The sequence below is a fragment of the Pelophylax lessonae genome (genome assembly GCF_965119305.1).
Source record: "Pelophylax lessonae genome assembly, chromosome: 10".
NCBI classification, from domain to species: domain Eukaryota; kingdom Metazoa; phylum Chordata; class Amphibia; order Anura; family Ranidae; genus Pelophylax; species Pelophylax lessonae.
The window spans coordinates 12,131,573-12,152,383 of record NC_138777.1 but is presented as its reverse complement, the minus strand read 5'-3'; the positions used below and the strand labels follow the sequence as shown (position 1 = coordinate 12,152,383).

Genomic DNA, 20,811 nt, shown 5'->3' with positions numbered 1-20,811 from the left:
CGCATGATCAAAAAATCGCACAGGTGCTCAAATACCGCCAAAAGAAAGCTCTGTTTGTGGGAAAAAAAGGACGTCAATTTCGTTTGGGTACAGCGTCGCACGACCGCGCAATTGTCCGTTAAAGTCACGCAGTGCCGAATCGCAAAATAGGCCCTGGTCAGGAAGGGGGGAAAATCTTCCGGGGCTTAAGTGGTTAATGCACCCCCCCCTATTTACTTGCCTGATCTCGATCCAGCACTGTGCCTGAGATCAGCGGCGTTGTTGTCTCTCCCTCCTCACTGGACTCTGTGAGAGCAGAGGGAGCCATCATTGAAAGTGTGTGAAGAACATGCTGTTCCTAATTCCTATGGCAACCAGTCAGTGCTTGCTTTTAATAATTGGGGACTATATGGAAGATTTAAAGTGGTTGTAAATACTGAAGGTGTTTACCTTAATGCGTCCCCCCAATTACTTACCTGAGCCTGATCTTGTTCCAGCACTGTGCCTGGGAGCAGCAGCTGCTCTCTCTCTCCCTTCTTGCTGGATTCCGTGAGAGCAGAGGGAGCCATTGGCTCCTGCTGCTGTCAGTTAAATCTAATGATGAGGGGCGGGGCCGAGCCACACTGTGTGTGTCAATGGCTCCGGATCCAGCCTGCGCGTTTGCCACCATTGGAAGAGGCTTCCTATGGTGGCACACAAAGAAGAGGAGGAGTACAGAGCACCGGCAGGGGACCCCCGAAGAAGAGGATCAGGGCTGCTCTGTGCAAAACCATTACACAAAGCTGGAAAGTATAACATGTTTTTATACAAAAATAAATAAATTAATAACTTTACAATCACTAACCACTTCCAGACCGTCCACTCTGTTTACCTCGCTACTTTGACATTAAATACCGGGTTATGGCAGCAGATAGTATTTTTTTTACACGGAACACGGTCTGCTTTACCATAAAAGTGGTCCCAGTGGCGGATGCCCCACAGGATCGCTTTTATGGGCGGCGGGAGAGGTGCCCACCCCCCTCCCGCTGCTTCCTGGTCATTTTCCCCACTTACCAGAGCCGTAACGTAGCGGGGAAAACTATTGGATCCCCCATGCAGATGGGCAGGAAGTCGTGTGAGGGCAAGATGGCCCCCACTCGACTCTATGCCGTTGGAGGACCAGTGCGGCGTCAAACGTCACTTCCCAACAGCCTTCAAAGGCTAAATTCTTTATTTATTTTTTTTAATACTTTTTTTTTTAATTACTTTTAACCACTTGCCGACCGCCGCAAGTACATATACTGCGGCGGTCAGCCCCGGCCAGGCAAAGTGACGTACCGGTAAGTCACTAGCCTGTCACTGGCTTGTGAGCCAATAGCGGGCGAGCGCGCTGGCTCGTTCCCTAACAAGTCAGTGTGTGTGACCGGCGGACCCGATGTCACTCGCGATCGTTCGCCGGGAAGGGAGAAAGGCAGGCGGCTGATGTAAACAAGCCACCTGTCATTCTCCCCTATGTAAAAATGGAGATCAGACGGTTCTACTATGTAGGACCGTTGATCTCTGTTTTTACACTAGTAGCCATGTCCAATCACAGTTAGAAACACGCCCCTAGGACACACTTAACCCCTCCCTCTCCAATACAGTTAACCCCTTCCCTGCCAGTGTAATTTTTACAGTAACAGTGCATATGTATAGCACTGATTACTGCAGTAATGTCACTGGTACCCCCAAAAGTGTCAAAAATGTCAGTCAAGGGTCCGATCTGTCCTCCGCAATGTCGCAGTCCCGCAAAAAAAAATTGCAGATCGCCGCCATTACTAGTTAAAAAAAAAAAAAAACACCAAAATGACAAAAATCTTTCCCTTTGTTAATAAACGCGATAACTTTTGCGCAAAGCATCGCAGATCGCCGCCATTACTAGTTAAAAAAAAAAACAATAAAAATTACATAAATCTTTCCCGAAGTTGGTAAACGCAATAACTTTTGCGCAATCCAATCAAAATACGCTTATTGCGATTTTTTTTTTTTTTTTTTTACCAAACATATGTAGCATAAAACAAATTGGCCGAAAATGTAAAAAAAATTAGATTTTTACATTTTTTTTGGGGAATTTCATATAAAAAAAATGTGAAAAATATTGTTATTTTTGCAAAATTGATGCTCTTTTTTGATTATAGCGCATGATCAAAAAATCGCACAGGTGATCAAATACCACCAAAAGAAAGCTCTGTTTATGGGGAAAAAAAGGAAGTCAAATTCGTTTAGGTACAGTGTCGCACGACCGCGCAATTGTCCGTTAAAGTCACACAGTAAAAAATCGCAAAAAACCCCCTGGTCAGGAAGGGGGTAAAATCTTCCGGGGCTTAAGTGGTTAAGTGTAAATGTGAGATGTGAGGTCTTTCTGACCCCAGATTTCACATAAAGAGGACCTATCCTGCTTTATTTCTATTACAAGGGATGTTTACATTCCTTGCAAAAAGAATAAAAGTGATCAAAAATGTTTTTTTTTTTGAAAGGGACAGTGTAAAAATAAATAGTAAAAAAAAATAATAATTTAAAGGGCCAACGTCCCTCCAAGCTCGCTCACAGAAGCGAACGCATACGCAAATCTCGCCAAGCTATGTAAACTATGTTCAAACCACACATGTGAGGTATCGCGATTGTTAGAGCAATCATTTTTAGCACTAGACCTCCTCTGTAACTCTAAACTGGTAACCTGTAGAAATTTACAAAACGTCACCTATGGAGAATTTTAGGTACCAAAGTTTGTCATCCTTCCACAGTTATAAAGCATGTCATGTTGGGTATCTATTTACTCGGTGTAACATTATCTTTCACATTATAGAAAAAAATTGGGATAACTTTATTGTTTTCTTGTTTTTGAATTTAAAATAAAAATGTATTTAAAAAGAAAATAAAAATTGTGTTTGTAAGACCACTGCGCAAATACAATGTGACATAAAGTATTGCAACGATCTCCATTTTATTCTATAGGGTCTCTGCTAAAAAAAAAAAAAATATATATATATATATATATATATATATATATAAAATGTTTGGGGGTTCTAAGTAATTTTCTAGCAAAAAAATACAGATTTTACATGTAATTGGTATTCTGGCCCCCACTATATTTAAAGTCAAATAATGCATTTTCAGCTGCAATATTCACCTCTTCTTTTGGCGCTGTCCACCGCTATACTTCTCCTTCACCAGAAGATCTCCTCGGTCTTTTGCAGTCTGATGATTGGCATCATACAACATGGAACATTGAGGACATACTGTGAGAAGAGGGTGTCCGGGATCCACCCCCGAGGGGGCATCAGCACAATGCCCTGCACTGATATACAGTGTTTCAGGAAGCCATGCTGACGTAATGCTTTCTGCTTCATGATGGACCACCAAGCACCATAAGAAAGGAAGAGAACCCCACTCTTCCCATGACTGTCATAAAGACAGTATAAAAAAAGATAAGCAAAAATAACTGTGTAGGGGACAAATCTAGCTTTAAAGCTGAAAACCTGATTGGTTGTTATAACATGTTTGTGATGGGCCTGTATTAAATGTTTTATCTCGTTGGTAGATTTTTCTGGTGGTGTTGGTCTGTCTGTCTCTTCTGGGAGGCGTCGGATACATCCTGAACCTGGATACGGACTCCTGGCTTTTAAAAGGGTCGCTTCTTGCTCTGGTGACAATCGGATCTCAGTTCTTTACCAGGTTTGCTTTTTCTTCAACGGAAAGGGGGTTTTCATGTTTTCCATTTATATATATATATATGTGTGTGTGTGTGTGTGTGTGTGTGTGTGTGTGTGTGTGTGTGTGTGTGTGTCTGTGTGTGTGTGTATGTATATAGATAGATAGATAGATCTAGATATATTTTATATATGTGTATATATATATATATATATATATATAGATATAGATATAGATATATATATATATATATATATATATATATATATATATATATATAGATATAGATATATAGATATATTTTTATGGAAAGATAGATTTATATGCACCGGCATCTCAAGTAAGGGAAACGGGAAGTGAAGCCTTGCGAATGGTCTCATAGTCTTATAGGACTATGGAGGAAGGTGGCGAATTTCCAAATTGAGCCACGTATAGATGTGTGTGTGTGTGTGTATATGTATGTGTTTTTTTTTAACTTTGATACGTTTTTGAAATTAAGGGCTTCACGGCTCAATTTGGAAATTCGCCACCTTCCTCCATAGTCCTATAAGACTATAGGACCATTCGCAAGGCTTCACTTCCCGTTTCCTGCCCCCAAAGATGATTTAGAGAATCAGCTCGTATGAGGATATCGCTGGATCCCAGGACAGGTATGTATCCTTTATATTAAAGGTCAGCAGCTATAGTATTTGTAGCTGCTGACTTTTTTATTTTTTTGGGGGGAGCATGGAGCTCCTCTTTATCCGCTTGCCAACCGTATAACTTGCATATATATGGCGGCAAGGCGGATCTGCTGCCTCGGATGCGCTTATCGGCGGGTACCCGTGGACTCCATGTTGGCTGGCACCCGCCGATCCTTCAGTACAGAAGGCATGGAGCCTGTGTCTCTGCAAAGCAGGGGCACTGATCCATGCCTTTCCCTAGTACAATCACCTCCCCGCACAGTAAGGAAACACCAGCTAGGCACACAGTTAACCCTTTGATCACCCCTGATGTTAACCCCTTCTTCAGCCAGTGTCATTAATAGAGTGACGGTGCATATTTTTTAGCACTGATCACTGTATTAGTGTCACTGGTCCCCAGAAAGTGTCAGTGTCCAATTTTGTCTGCACAATGTCACAGTCCTGCTGATCATCACCATCAGAGTCCATTCACACTGCCGCGACTTGAGGCGACTTGTGTGCCCTCAAGTCGCCCGAATTCGCTTGACATAACAAAAGCAATGTTAATCAATGAGTGCCGTCTTAATTGGCACTACTGAAGTCGCTCCGACTTCTGAAAAGTGTCCTGTACTACTTTGAGGTGACTTGTATCCGACTTGTCCCATAGACTTCAATGGGAGTCGCCTCCTTATCTTATTTGAAGCGACTTGTGATCCGACTTTCCATTAAAATGGTCCTGAACCCGAAAAAAAGATAAATTTTCTTAGAATTTTTAGTAGCACAGGCATAGGGCTCTGCTCCACCTGGGCGTTTTTGTTGCAGGCATTTATCGGGCATTTTTGGAGGCATGCATGACTTTTTTTGGATTTAGTGTCTGGGGGGTCTAAAAAGTGTACCTGTGAATTTTCAGCTCTGTAGCATGTCCAGAACCAGAAAAAAAGATAATTTTTCTTAGAATTTTTAGTAGCACAGGCATAGGGCTCCGCTCCACCTGGGCGTTTTTGTTGCAGGCATTTATCGGGCATTTTTTGGGCGTCTTTGGAGGCAGGCATGTGTCTCATGCAATTGTCCGTTAAAGTAACAGAGTGCCATTTTGCAAAAAAGGGCCTGGTCATAAAGGGGGATAAATCTTCCAGAGTTCAAGTGGTTGAGTTAGGCTTAGGGGGTTACATGCTTAGGAATCTGGTTTCATGTAATGCATAGTTCGCCATATAATTGGAATGCATATGTCAGAGTTTACTGGACATAATTGCATTTTTTGTATTTGCAGATCATTTTTGTGTACAAAAATGTCATGAACTGCACTGATATCTTGCATCTTTACTGTATACAGTTTTATTATAATACAGACAGACACAATCCTGCAGATAGAAATAAATAACAAGGAAAATATTGTATGAATACTGTGTTATTTGTGTGTTATTTGTGTGTTATTTGTGTGTTATTTGTGCTTTTCTCTAACATAGCTGTTCTTACTGTGGGTATTTATACAATAATATGGGATTTTTATCTTCTTGTTTGCCAGGCGATTTGTAGGACAGAACAGTCAGAAGCACCTGCCACCAATTTTCTTTGTCAGCTCCATTTTCTGGATGTTCATGACATGGTTCATCTGTTTTCTGCCTGATATCCTTTTATCTGCATCCTAAAGCTATACACAGTTGGCCGGCCATGGTCTCCCTACAGTCCCACTGCAGTCTCTGATGTGTCATTCGTTGCCCTTTTATAGTTGTGAAAGTTTCTTTATAAGATAATGGTACTTTTTTCTGCTTACCGCCCACATTCTGAATGTTAATGTTTCACAATACGATGCCCCATGCTTCTCTGGAAAATGCGTAAAAGGTTCTGGAGGAAAGTGAGGGGAGAGATGGAGGAGCTGGGCCAGAAAATACAGTAATCCGACTAATATTCAATAAATGGTGCTGCGTGCCGCACTCCTATCCAAAAATGTCTAAATAAACAGACAAAACTGTGTGTCCCCTTTTAAAGGTATCCACTAATATTCTAATAATGTGCTAAATCTAAACAACTCAATATGTGACCATCTATAGCACATGTCAAGCACAAGGCCCGTGGGCCAAATCCGGCCTGCCAGCCCCTTTTATGTGGCCCTTGCACCTCTCTGGCAGCACCCCCCCCCCCCCCCCCCGTTGTCTCTGCCCGCACCTTGTCTCAAGAAGAGGACTCCTCTGCTTCTCTGTGAAGCCACAGGGAGACTCGTCTCAGCACTTGGCAGCGGAGAGGAGGGCAGAACTCCTACAGATACTTCACCTCTTTGTGCAGCCACAGCACCCCCTCATCTCCACCTCCCCCTGATCTCAGCAGAGTGTTGCAACTGGCTCCAGCCCTCCTCCAGACCGTGCAGTTTCTGCTTCCCAGCTCTGCTCCCAGCTTCTTCCCAGCAGCAGCACATGGTAAAAGGGGTGCAATACAGTGGCGGCTGGTCATATGGGGCGCAGCCCCCCCTATCCATGCATCCGGCCCCCCAATCTACATGCGGGGCGCCGGGCGCATGGAGTTCAATGGGGCTTTTTTTTTTTTTTTTAGCCATGTGATTACAGCCAGAGGCTCTCACAGGCTAAAAATAAGGGTGGGCTCGGGGCACAGAGCAGTGCGCCCTGAGCCCACCCAGTTGTGTGACAATAGCGAATGAAAATACGCTATTGTCACACGGATCCTCCTCCTTACCAATCAGGAAGCGGGTTTTGAGATCTAAAACTGACAGTTTTATATCTTTATGTTTGAAGCTTGAAATGTGGCAAAAGGTCGCAAAATTCAAGGGGGACGAATACTTTTGCAAGGCACTGTACCTGAACCCGATCGTTCCAGCGGCTCCAGCCGCTGTCTCGGGTTCTCATTGTATAGATTGATAGCAGCAGGAACTATTGGCTCCCATTGCTGTCCATCAAATCTAGTGACGCGGGGGCGGGGCAGAATCCCGCTGTCTTTGTCAATAGACGCAGCACAAGACCCGTGAGCGCGCCCGCACGGGTGCCCCCAGGAAAAGTGGCTCTCTGTGGGGGCACCTGATGAAGGAGGAGGAGCCAGCAGTGCCGCTGGGGCACCCCAGAAGAGGAGGATCGGGACCCCTCTGTGCAACACCCTTGCACAGAGCAGGTAAGTATGACATGTTTATTAGTTTGAAATAGGAAAAAAAAAACCTTTACAATCCCTTTTAAATTAGCTGTAGTGGGTTTCTGCAAAAAGCACTAAAAAAAAGTGTAAACCAGGCCTAAGAGGAGAGTGTGACTTTTCTAGCAAGTGAATAAAAATAATGAATGAAAAGAACCTTGCAACTAAGTATTAAAAATGCTTATTTTTCTGTGTTTTTTTTTTTTAAAAATTTTTAACCTACATTTTTTTGGTTGGTAACAGGGTCCCTCATGGTTTTTGTTTTTTTTAAATTTTCTCTGTTCATACTTTATACCGAGTTAGGGCTCTTTCACACGGGCGATCCGATCAGATCCGCCTGTCAGTTTTTTAGGCGGATCTGATCGGATCCTCCATGCAGCTCTATGGGGCACCCGCTGCCATCCGCATCCGATCCTGTGCTTGAAATCTGAACGGATGGAAACCCTATTTTTCCATCCGTTCAGTAATCGGATCGGATCGGATCTGATGAGAGCGGACAAGCGGTCCGCTCTCATCCGATCCCCCATAGAGGGCAGCGGGGGCTGAGACACCTCCCTCTCCGCTCTGCAAGCGGAGCCGGAGCTGTCATCCGCCCGGCTCAGCGGGGATCGCGGATCGATCCCCGCTGAGCAACACGGATCCGCCTACGGAGGCGGACCGTGTGAAAGAGCCCTTAAGATGTAAATAGCCAAACTCCACTTTCCAAACCAAAATAATCTTTCCTGACACCTGGAATTGAATCTAGCCCTGACACTGCATGCTCCTTTGTAGCTTTATCATCTAATGTGGTTTTACCTTAACCCAATCCTGGTTTCTCACATCTGGCACAAGCAACTGTCCAGATCCCTTTTGTGAGCAGTGTGTTTCTACTCTTGTATTATTTCTTCAAGACGTGGAGAACGGACCCCGGGTACATCAGATCCTCAGAGGAGGAAAGGAAACAGGTATGTCATCTAAAAGAATAGTTCTGCTTTAAAGATCAGCTCAGTACTACACTTTAAAAAAAAAATTAGACACTTTTTTCCCTTTTAAAAGGATCCTGTCACTTTGTCTGTTAAGAGCAAATTTGCGGTGGACACACTCCTAAACCTTGTGGACAGCCTTCCCGGAAGAGTTGAAGCTGTTATAGCTACAAAGGGTGGGCCAACTCAATATTGAACCCTACGGACTAAGACTGGGATGCCATTAAAGTTCATGTACTGTACATGTAAAGGCAGCCGTCCCAATACTTTTGACAATCTAGTGTAGCTCATCTCCCAGCAAGGTATACTCGCTGATCTGCCCCATGTAGCTGCCTTAGAGCCCTTTGTTGGGAGTGTTGTTTCCAGGTATAGGGGAGCATGTGACCTTCCCCATGTGATGATGCTTGGGCCTGTCCCTAACATAGTCACCTGTGTGAATGGAGAAAAGAGGGGGGGCGGGAGTCACATCATCCACCAGGGTGCACTCTAGGATTCACCCAGGGTGGACTCTGGTGATCAGGGAACATAGATCAGTGAGTATATCTTTGCGAGATGGTGGGCTGTCAGAAGTCACTTTGCCCTAAATGGTTTGTGTATGATAGCGCTGGACTGATAGTGGGATCTTGGTACTTTTGGATTTAACCCAGAATGAGTTCTCCTTCAAGGGAACTGACAAACCGTGAATGAGCAATGTAGAGTAAATGTTGTTTCCGTCTTGGGCTGCTTTCTTTCTGCTGGTCTCAACAGAGGACATACAGTAGGTGTAAAGCTTTGTGGTGAGTGTTGAGGAGCGCCCAGTGGAAAACTCATGGCACTTCTTAGTCCAAATTTGAATTGATCTAGAGCAGGGGTCTCCAAACTTTCTAAAGAAAGGGCGAGTTTATTGTTCTTCAGACTTTTGGGAAGCTGGATTGTGGCCAGCGGGAGTGAAAATATTCCTGAAATCAGTGGAAGTAAATATCATCACATTTGGTATTAGGGGGAGGAATAGTGCTCCATCTTTGGTATCGTAGGGTGGAATAGTGCCCCAATATTGGTGTCAGTGGGAGAAATGGTGCCCCATTGTTCGTGTCAGTTGGCAGAATTGTGTCTCGTAGCAGTGGGAAGAGTAGTGCCCCAAGGGCCGCATAAAGACAAGCAAAGGGCTTCTAGACCATTGCTATACACCAGGAGTCTCCAAACTTATTGAACAAAGGGCCAGTTTACTGTCCTTCAGACTTTGAGGGAGCCGGATTGTGGCCATGGCAGTAGAACATGTCCTGGCATCAATGGGAGTAAACACTGCCCTATCTTTGGTATTAGTGGCAGGAATATTGCCTCATTGTTGGTATTAGGGGAAGAAATAGTGCCCCATCATTGGTGTCAATAGGAATAGGGCCCTGCAGTTGGTGTCAGTGAGAGAAATAGTGTCCCATCATTGGCAGAAATAGTGCCCGATGGTTGGGGTCAGTTTTAGTAATGGTGCCCCATGGTTGGGGTCAGTTGTAGTAATGGTGCCCCATGGTTGGGGTCAGTTGTAGTGATGGTGCCCCATGGTTGGGGTCAGTTGTAGTAATGGTGCCCCATGGTTGGGGTCAGTTGTAGTGATGGTGCCCCATGGTTGGGGTCAGTTGTATGATGGTGCCCCATGGTTGGGGTCAGTTGTAGTGATGGTGCCCCATGGTTGGGGTCAATTGTAGTGATGGTGCCCCATGGTTGGGGTCAGTTGTAGTGATGGTGCCCCATGGTTGGGGTCAGTTGTAGTGATGGTGCCCCATGGTTGGGGTCAGTTGTAGTGATGGTGCCCTATGGTTGGGGTCAGTTGTAGTAATGGTGCCCCATGGTTGGGGTCAGTTGTAGTAATGGTGCCCCATGGTTGGGGACAGTTGTAGTAATGGTGCCCCATGGTTGGGGACAGTTGTAGTAATGGTGCCCCATGGTTGCGGTCAGTTGTAGTAATGGTGCCCCATGGTTGGGGTCAGTTGTAGTAATGGTGCCCCATGGTTGGGGTCAGTTGTAGTAATGGTGCCCCATGGTTGGGGTCAGTTGTAGTAATGGTGCCCCATGGTTGGGAACAGTTGTAGTAATGGTGCCCCATGGTTGGGGTCTAAAAGACCCTAAACCCCTCCTCTGCACTTAAAACCATTCAAAACGCCAAGTTTGGCTGTTTTGAATGCTCGCATTTTTTTTAATTTGCCGCCGAGTACCCGGATGTGATGTCATGACATCACATCCGGGTTTTTTACATGGAGACCCGATCAGAGCCGAATGCGGCTTTGATTGGGGTCTTCTCTTCAGCGGCCATGCAGGTAGGATGCCCGGGTCTCCCGGTGGGAAACTTGGGCGAGCCGCGGGAGACGTCCCCTCCCGCTTCTTGCAATGACAGCCGAGCGGCTTCTCAGCCGACCGTCGGCTATGGACGCCGGTACCGGGGTGATGCCTCTAGCTGCAGGCATCACCCCAGTACAAGCACTTTCCCAAAATATCGGCAATATCGATAACCTCCGGGGCCGATTCCGATATATCAAGGAAAGTGCATATCGGCCCCTGATAATCGGTCAATCCCTAGTTTAATTCTATCACATGATACTGTCTGCAAGGCTGCTTTTGAAATTATGGCGCCTTGTACAGCCTACCTGACAGGGCCTGACACTGCACTGGAGCCACCCATAGTTAGCCCCTGCTGACCCGATGGGGCAGGGTACAGGAGTGCTACCTCTATTGGCAGCCCTAACTATCTGCATTGATTTTGTATATTATTTTCTTAAAATAATTTCTTCCAACAGTCCAAAAACATTTTGGTAGTTGAAATGGCTCTCACTAAAATTGTCCCGATCGTGTGTATGACAGGGACATTCATGTTTAAGCTTCTTGGGGGATTATGTGTTGGTGGCTGTGTAAAATATCATTCCTATATCAATAAGACAAAAAAGTGAAAAGAATTGAGTATAAAAGTTTGAATTGTGCTTTCCAGACAATCATCACCCTGGCTGAAGCTGGCTGTCTGGATGCGAGACTCTTCTGCACCTCCTGTCTGGTATGTCTGCACTCCCAGAACGTTATTGTTGTTTTCTGTATGTTTTGAGTTCTGTGCATAAAAACTTAAGGCTACGTTCACATGTTGGCGTAGCGGATCGCGGGCAGAATGACCGCAATTCTGCCCGCGATCCGGAAATCATTGCAAATCGCGGGACGCCTGTGCGTTGCCGTTGATTTGCAATGGCACCCCAAACGCTGTGCGATGTTGCCGCGATTTCCGCCTGCCGAATCGCGGTAACATCGCGCAAACAAAATTGCAGGACGCATGACGCCCCAAAGAAGCTCTTGTACCTTTTTTGGGAGTCCCGCGTCCCGCAATGATTTCCGAATCACCGCGATTCTGCCCGCGATTCGCTACGCCAACATGTGAACGTAGCCTAAAGAAATGGGACTGACATCAACCTCTGATAACATCACAATGGCTTGTTATGTTCAAGCAGAATAATTATAATTTTTCCAAATTTCTGCAGAAGATTTATTACTCTGGAAACAGAGTTGAGCAAACGTGTGAAGCTTTGCTGGGTGAGTGTCGGTTCACACTTGTGCGATGCGGGAAGGCTGCGAATTCGCAGCCTGTTCCCGCATCGCATCCGCACAAGAGGCAGTTCACACTGCCATATGCGATACGCAGGGGGTGTCAATTAAATGTTAACGTCACCCCCAGTTTGATCGCATATCGCAGTGCGATCTGACAGTTCGCACAGGATCGGGTCGCACAAGTGTGAACCACTGTGCGATCCGATCCTGATGCGGCTGAAAAAAAGGGTCCTGTGCGTCTTTTGTGCGGGTGCAGTGCGAATTTCAGCCATACAAAGTGTATGACTGGATTCGCATCCGCACAGGAGATCGCATGTAATGAAGGAGCAGTGCGCTCCAAATTACATGCGATCTCCGCAGCCGCACAAGTGTGAACCGGCACTTAAAGTTTTTTTTTTTTGTTTTTTGTTTTTTTTTTTGTTTTGTTTTTTCCTGCAGTTCATACAGCACATCCGGAAAGTATTCACAGCGCTTCACTTTTTCCACATTTTATGTTACAGCCTTATTCCAAAATAGATTAAATTCATTATTTTCCTGAAAATTCTACAAACAATCCCCATAATGACAATGTGAAAGAAGTTTGTTTGAAATCCTTTTTTAAAAAATGAAAAAAAAACACATGTACATAAGGGAAGGGTCCTTTCACATGTGCTTTCCGCCCGGCAGACTCCGTTTAGCTCAGTTGGGGATCGATCCGCTGATCCCCACTGAGCAGGCGAATGACAGGTCCATCTTTGCTCACTGTGCTGAGCCCCGCCTGTCAGTTTTCATCCGATCCTCCAGACGGATGGAAAATAGGGTTTCCATCAGTCAGGATTTCAGCAGGTGTCGGCAGACAGGTCACCACTGACATCCGCTGCTCCATAGAGATGCATGGAGCGTCCGATCAGGTCCTCCTGAAAAACTGACAGGCGGACCTGATTGGAAAGCCTGTGTGAAGGGACCCCAAGTTTTACAGCCTTTGCCATGACACTCAAAATTGAGTTTAGGTGCATCCTGTTTCCACTGATCATCCTTGAGATATTTCTACAATTAAACTTGGAGTCGGATGTGTTAAATTCAGTTGATTTGACAAGATTTGGAAAGGCACACACCTGTCTATATAAGGTCCCACAGGTACAGTGCATGTCAGAGCACAAACCAAGCCATGAAGTCCAAGGAATGGTCTGTAGACCTCCGAGATAGGATTGTATGGAGGCACAGATCTGGGGAAGGGTACAGAAATGTTTCTGCAGCATTGAAGGTCCCAATGAGCACAGTGGCCTCCATCATCCATAAATAGAAGAAGTTTGGAACCAACAGGACTCTTCCTAGAGCGGCCACCCGGCAAATTGAGCAATCGGGGGAGAAGGGCCTTAGTCAGGAAGGTGACCAAGAACCTGATGGTCACTCTGACAGAGCTCCAGTGTTTCTCTGTGGAGAGAGGAGAACCTTCCAGAAGAACAACCATTTCTGCAGCACTCCACCAACCAGGTCTGTATAGTAGAGTGGCCAGACAGAAGCCACTCCTCAGTAAAAGGCACACGACAGCCCATCTGGGGTTTGCCAAAAGACACCTGAAGGACTCTCAGACCATGAGAAACAAAATTCTCTGGTCTGATGAAACAAAGATTGAACTCTTTGGCCTGAATGGCAAGCGTCATATCTGAAGGAAACCAGGCACCGCTCATCACCTGACCAATACCATCCCTACAGTGAAGCATGGTGGTGGCAGCATCATGCTGTGGGGATGTTTTTCAGTGGCAGGAACTGGCAGACTAGTCAGGGAAAGATTAATGCAGCAATATACAGAGACACCCTGGATGAAAACCTGCTCCAGAGCGCTCTGGACCTCAGACTGGGGCGAAGGTTCATCTTCCAACAAGACAACTACCCTAAGCACACAGCCAGGATAACAAAGGAGTGGCTATGGGACAACTCTGTGAATGTCCTTGAGTGGCCCAGTGAGAGCCCAGACTTGAACCCGATTGAACATCTCTGGAGAGATCTGAAAATGGCTGTGCACCGACGCTCCCCATCCAACCTGATGGAACTTGGGAGGTCCTACAAAGAAGAATGGGAGAAGCTGACCCAAAATAGGAGTGCCAAGCTTGTAACATCATACTCAAAAATACATGAGGCTATAATTGGTACCAGAGGCGCTTCAACAAAGTATTAAGCAAACACTGTGATACTTAGCTACATGGGATTTGTTCATTTTTTATTTTTAATACATTTATAAAGATTTTAAGCAAGCTTCTTTCATGTTGTTGTTATAGGATATAGTTTGTAGAATTTTGAGGAAAATAATGAATTTAATTCATTTTGGAATAAGGCTGTAATATAACAAAATGCGGAAAAAGAACTGTGAATACTTTCCAGATTCAGTATACCAACCACCTATAAATGCATAATCAGCGAGTTACAAATGTAGATTTGTATATCAATTCACTGCATGAACTATGCAAAGGACACCGAGCAGATTCAATAAGCGTGCGGTAAATGAAGATTCACTTGATTTGGTACCATTCCCTCATCAGCTTAGGAATATTTTAATAGGAAGCAAATGAGTAGCAATGGGGTATGCAAAACCTGTGAAGATTGGCTTGAGGATTTAGTGCTCACAGTCTTTAGTTATGTAATGATTAAATTCTTAATCTTTAGGAAAAAATTAAAGTGATATTAACCACTTAACCCTCGGAAGATTTGGCTGCTCAAAGACCAGGCCCTATTTTGCATTTCGGCACTGCGTGAATTTAACGGACAATTGCGCGGTCGTGCGACGCTGTACCCAAACAAAATTGACATCCTTTTTTCCCCACAAACAGAGCTTTCTTTTGGTGGTATTTGATCACCTGTGCGATTTTTATTGTTTGCGCTATAAACAAAACAAGAGCAACAATTTTGAAAAAATAACAATATTTTTCACTTTTTTTTTTTTTTTATATATATGAAATTCTCAAAAAAGAAAATTGTAAAAATCAAAATTTTTCAACATTTTAGGCCAATTTGTTTTCTGCTACATATGTTTGGTATTGGTAAAAAAAATCGCAGTAAGCGTATTTTGATTGGTTTGTGCAAAAGTTATTGCGTTTGCTAACTACGGGAAAGATTTCTGTCATTTTTATTGTTTTTTTTTTTTTTTTACTAGTAAGGGCGGCGATCTGCGATTTTTTTTTTTTTTTTTTTTTTTTTTTTTTTCTTTGCGGGACTGCGACATTGCGGCGGACAGATCAGACCCCTGACTGACATTTTGACACTTTTGGGGGTACCAGTGACATTACTACAGTAATCAGTGCTATAAATATGCACGGTTACTGTCAAAATGACACTGGCAGGGAAGGGGTTAACTTTATTGGTGATCAAGGGGCTAAGTGTGTCCCTAGGGGCGTGATTCTAACTGTGGGGGGGCGTGGCTTGTGATGGAACCACAGAGACATATGATCCTACATAGCAGGATCGTATAGTCTCTGCACTTACATCAGGGAGAATGACAGACGGCTTTGTTTACATCAGCCGCCTGCCTTTCTCCCTCTCCTGCGAGTGACCGGCAGACATCGGAGCCGCTGGTCACTCGCGCGGGGATGCCTGTGAACGAGCGGGGGCGGGAGCGTGCCTCAGGTGGCGCGCTTGCCCCCTACAGGCGGCTGAGCGAATGACGTTTGGCACAGAGCAGCCCAGATCCTCCTCTGCTCGTGTCCTTCGCCGGTGCTCATGGCCCCTCCCTCCTGACGAGTGCCCCCACAACAAGCAGCTTGCTATGGGGGCACCCGAGCTGAGCCGCTGCTCTGTGTGTCCATTCAGACACAGCCCCGCTGCTTCTCCCCCCTCATTGGCTCACTGACTTTGGTTAACAGCTGCTGTGTCTCAGCCAGTCAGGAGGGAGAACCACTTTAACTCCTATGTTATATCTAACACAACAGCTTAGTGTAGTGCGGGGATCCGCAACCTGTCAATCGCAGGCAGGTGGCACGTAGATTGCGTCCCTTCCTTGCCAACCCCTGGAACCTGGACAGGTTATTCCTTGCAATGGTGCTGTTGGGATGTCATCACATACCTGACGAAGGGGTCCTGCCTGACTCTGAAATGTTGCACTCTTGTTTGTGATGTGATCATACTTCAGTAAAGCTGTTTGGACTTAATTTGAAGATCTGTGGTGTTCTGACAAATATCTACACCCTGTCACGTAAGATCCAGTCTCCAGCTGGTGATTGCTGCTGCACCCAGTATGTAAGAGCCTTTTTCCAGGAACGTGTGTGATAGGAATGTGGATGGTTATCCAAGACCAGAGGAGGGTCCATAGTCCTGCTCTGAACGTGAGGATGCTGAGGGACGGTCCAGGGAGGGAAACCTTGTACAAGACCCATTTAGGCAAAGCACACTGACTCCTGATTAAAGCTGCACTCAGGGCAAAATCTGTCCTCTTCTCACATATACAGTGGGGAAAATGATTTGATCCCCTGCAGATTTTGTAAGTTTGCCCACTTACAAAGAAATGAAGGGTCTATAATTTTTGATCATAGGTGTATTTTAATTGATAGAGACAGAATATCAACCAAAAATTCAGAATAAACACGATACGAATGTTATAAATTAAGGTGCAGTTCAGTGAGTAAAATAAGTATTTGATCCCCAAGCAAAACATGTCTTAGTAGTTGGTGGAGAAACTCTGGTTGGCAAGCACAGAGGTAAGACGTTTCTTGATGTTTCTTGGTGCAGTGGTGGTGGGGAGGGGGTACTACTATAGTTCAACAGTAGCATCTTTCTGTCCTTTGTAACCTCTGCCCTGCTCCTTTCACTGCTCATCAGCCCTGCTTCTAAGTAACGTGCAACCAGGAGACTTAACATCCCAAAGCACTATGGGATGTGAAGTTTACTGTACACCGAGGATAGATTGGGGTGGGGGGGAGCAGCACTACACTCTGCCGTCCCACATGGACCATGCAAGTATTGATCCTGTCAGAGGGAACTATATACTTGTGGCCACCAGCGCTGCAATGAAGCAGGTTAAGGTCTGTCTTTTTTTCCCTCAATTTCTGATATGTTCCCAGCTAGCATGGAGCGGTCCTTCGGCACAAGAGCAGGTCCATGGTAATTGAAGGCACTTTCCTAACCCTCCGTCAGGACTGGCTCCCAGTCATGTGATCACTGTGACTGCCAAGCACTATATTCCCAGCTCACACATTCCTGAAAGTGGCTGTTAATGTAAGGGGGTTCTGCAGCGACTACCAGCTGGTAACCAAAGACATTCAAAGTGAAAAATAGGTCACCAACACACCAAGGATCTCCAGAACAGATCCAAAGCTTTATTCAGCAATCATATCATAGTTAAAAAAGCAACGTTTCAGAGCCTCACAGGACCCCTTGATCTGGCGTGGGACCCAGGACCACTCCTTGATCTGGCGTGGGACCCAGGACCACTCCTTGATCTTTCGTGGGACCCAGGACCATTCCTTGATCTTTCGTGGGACCCAGGACCACTCCTTGATCTGGCGTGGGACCCAGGACCACTCCTTGATCTGGCGTGGGACCCAGGACCACTCCTTGATCTGGCGTGGGACCCAGGACCACTCCTTGATCTGGCGTGGGACCCAGGACCACTCCTTGATCTGGCGTGGGACCCAGGACCACTCCTTGATCTGGCGTGGGACCCAGGACCACTCCTTGATCTGGCGTGGGACCCAGGACCACTCCTTGATCTGGCGTGGGACCCAGGACCACTCCTTGATCTGGCGTGGGACCCAGGACCACTCCTTGATCTGGCGTGGGACCCAGGACCAGCCCTTGATCTGGCGTGGGACCCAGGACCACTCCTTGATCTGGCGTGGGACCCAGGACCACTCCTTGATCTGGCGTGGGACCCAGGACCAGCCCTTGATCTGGCGTGGGACCCAGGACCAGCCCTTGATCTGGCGTGGGACCCAGGACCAGCCCTTGATCTGGCGTGGGACCCAGGACCAGCCCTTGATCTGGCGTGGGACCCAGGACCACCGCTTGATCTGGCGTGGGACCCAGGACCACCGCTTGATCTGGCGTGGGACCCAGGACCACCGCTTGATCTGGCGTGGGACCCAGGACCACGCCTTGATCTGGCGTGGGACCCAGGACCACGCCTTGATCGGGCGTGGGACCCAGGACCACGCCTTGATCGGGCGTGGGACCCAGGACCACCCCTTGATCGGGCGTGGGACCCAGGACCACGCCTTGATCGGGCGTGCTACCCAGGACCACGCCTTGATCGGGCATGTGACTGATAAAATGGTCCTGCGAGGCTCTAAAATATCCCTTTTTGTCACTGTGACAGCCAGGGAAACTAACCTCCCCTCTCCACATCCTTTACAGCCAAGTAAGCGGCCATCTTGGCCTCTGCTTCATAAGCGATTGGCATGATGGTGCACCCATGATCTTTAGCCATTTGATGGCTTGACGTTTTTTTTGAGAGCACAAGCAACTGGGACAGTTATTGTTTACGGCATGCCTTGAATGTATCTGTTTTGGGAAAGAGTTAATAATTGATGGATTTTTTACAGCTTGAATATTTTTAAAAGGATTGGCGGGAAGGGGTTAATGCTGCAGCTGTAAAGAGAATACACACAATACCAGTTATTCACTCCATTGGATTATATGGAAAAAATAATCAAAGTATAAATAAAAGGTTCAGCATTTGGCAGATCACTGGCATGTTTTATTGGGGAATGGGATGAGCATCTTATTAACACTTTATTTGATCTCCTAGGAAAAGAAACCATTGAGGTCAATGCACTGTCATTCCTGCAATTCCTGTGTGGCAAAGTATGACCAGCACTGTATATGGACTGGACACTGTATAGGTGAGAACATGTGACTCTTATTATATATACTGATCAGCTATAACATTATGACTGCTGACAGGTAATGTTGATTGTTGCGTTACAATAGCACCTGAATGTGGGTGGGAAATATTAGGGCAGCAAGTGAAAATGTCCCGAACAATGTGTTGAAAGCAGAGAAAATGGGCAAGCGTAAGGATTTGAGGGACTTTGACAAGGGTCAAATTATAATGGATAGATGACGGGGTCAGAGCAGCTCCAAAACTGCAGCTCTTGTGGGATGCTCCGGTTTTCAGTGGTCAAGACCTACCAAACATGGTCCAAGTAAGGAGAACCAGCCAACCGGCAACAGTATCATGGGCGGCGAAGGCTCATTGATGGAGGTGGGGGGAAGGCTCATTGATGGAGGTGGGGGAGGAGACTCATTGATGGAGGTGGGGAGGGGAAGGCTCATTGAGGGAGGTGGGGAGGGGGAAGGCTCATTGATGGAGGTGGGGAGGGGGAAGGCTCATTGATGGAGGTGGGGAAGGGGAAGGCTCATTGATGGAGGTGGGGAGGGGAAGGCTCATTGATGGAGGTGGGGATGGAAGGCTCATTGATGGAGGTGGGGATGGAAGGCTCATTGATGGAGGTGAGGACGGAAGGCTCATTGATGGAGGTGAGGAGGGGAAGGCTCATGGATGGAGGGGAAGGCTCATTGATGGAGGTGGGGAGGGGAAGGCTCATTGATGGAGGTGGGGAGGGGAAGGCTCATTGATGGAGGTGGGGAGGGGAAGGCTCATTGATGGAGGTGGGGAAGGGGAAGGCTCATTGATGGAGGTGGGGAGGGGAAGGCTCATTGATGGAGGTGGGGAATGGAAGGCTCATTGATGGAGGTGGGGATGGAAGGCTCATTGATGGAGGTGAGGACGGAAGGCTCATTGATGGAGGTGAGGAGGGGAAGGCTCATGGATGGAGGGGAAGGCTCATTGATGGAGGTGGGGAGGGGAAGGCTCATTGATGGAGGTGGGGAGGGGAAGGCTCATTGATGGAGGTGGGGAGGGAAGACTCATTGATGGAGGTGGGGAGGGGAAGGCTCATTGATGGAGGTGGGGATGGAAGGCTCATTGATGGAGGTGAGGACGGAAGGCTCATTGATGGAGGTGAGGAGGGGAAGGCTCATGGATGGAGGGGAAGGCTCATTGATGGAGGTGGGGAGGGGAAGGCTCATTGATGGAGGTGGGGAGGGGAAGGCTCATTGATGGAGGTGGGGAGGGGAAGGCTCATTGATGGAGGTGGGGAGGGAAGACTCATTAATGGAGGTGGGGAGGGAAGACTCATTGATGGAAATGGGGAGGGGAAGGCTCATTGATGGAGGTGGGGAGGGGAAGACTCATTGATGGAGGTGGGGAGGGAAGGCTCATTGATGGAGGTGGGGAGGGAAGACTCATTGATGGAGGTGGGGAGGGAAGACTCATTGATGGAGGTGGGGAGGGGAAGGCTGATTGATGGAGGTGGGGAGGGGAAGGCTGATTGATGGAGGTGGGGAGGGTAAGGCTCATTGATGGAGGTGGGGAGGGGAAGGCTCATTGATGGAGGAGAGGAGAGGAGAGGGAAGGCTCATTGATGGAGGTGGGGAGGGGGAAGGCTCATTGATGGAGGTGGGGAGGGGAAGACTCATTGATGGAGGTGGGGAGGGAAGACTCATTGATGGAAATGGGGAGGGGAAGGCTCATTGATGGAGGTGGGGAGGGGGAGGCTCATTGGTGGAGGTGGGGAGGTGGAGGCTCATTGATGGAGGTGGAGGCTCATTGGTGGAGGTGGGGAGGGGAAGGCTCATTGATGGAGGTGGGGAGGGGGAGGCTTATTGATGGAGGTGGGGAGGGGGAGGCTCATTGATGGATGTGGGGAGGGGAAGGCTCCTTGATGGAGGTGGGGAGGGGAAGGCTCCTTGATGGAGGTGGGGAGGGGAAGGCTCATTGATGGAGGTGGGGAGGGTAAGGCTCATCAATGGAGGTAAGGAGAGGGGGTTAAAGCTGATTTATGACATGGGGAGCGAAGGCTAGTCGGTTTAGTCTGATCCAG

The 20,811-nt window shown here is 47.0% G+C and overlaps 1 protein-coding gene across 1 annotated transcript in view; it reads left to right on the top strand.

Annotated features, from left to right (window-relative positions):
• The window catches only part of ZDHHC13 (zDHHC palmitoyltransferase 13), a 67,251-nt gene that overhangs the window by 36,396 nt on the left and 10,044 nt on the right, over positions 1–20,811 (top strand). The window contains exons 9-13 of the mRNA XM_082270829.1: positions 3,539–3,672; positions 5,836–5,936; positions 8,262–8,386; positions 11,358–11,420; positions 18,675–18,768. Coding sequence (XP_082126955.1) covers positions 3,539–3,672; positions 5,836–5,936; positions 8,262–8,386; positions 11,358–11,420; positions 18,675–18,768 — 517 coding nt within the window. The remainder of the gene's footprint in view (positions 1–3,538; positions 3,673–5,835; positions 5,937–8,261; positions 8,387–11,357; positions 11,421–18,674; positions 18,769–20,811) is intronic.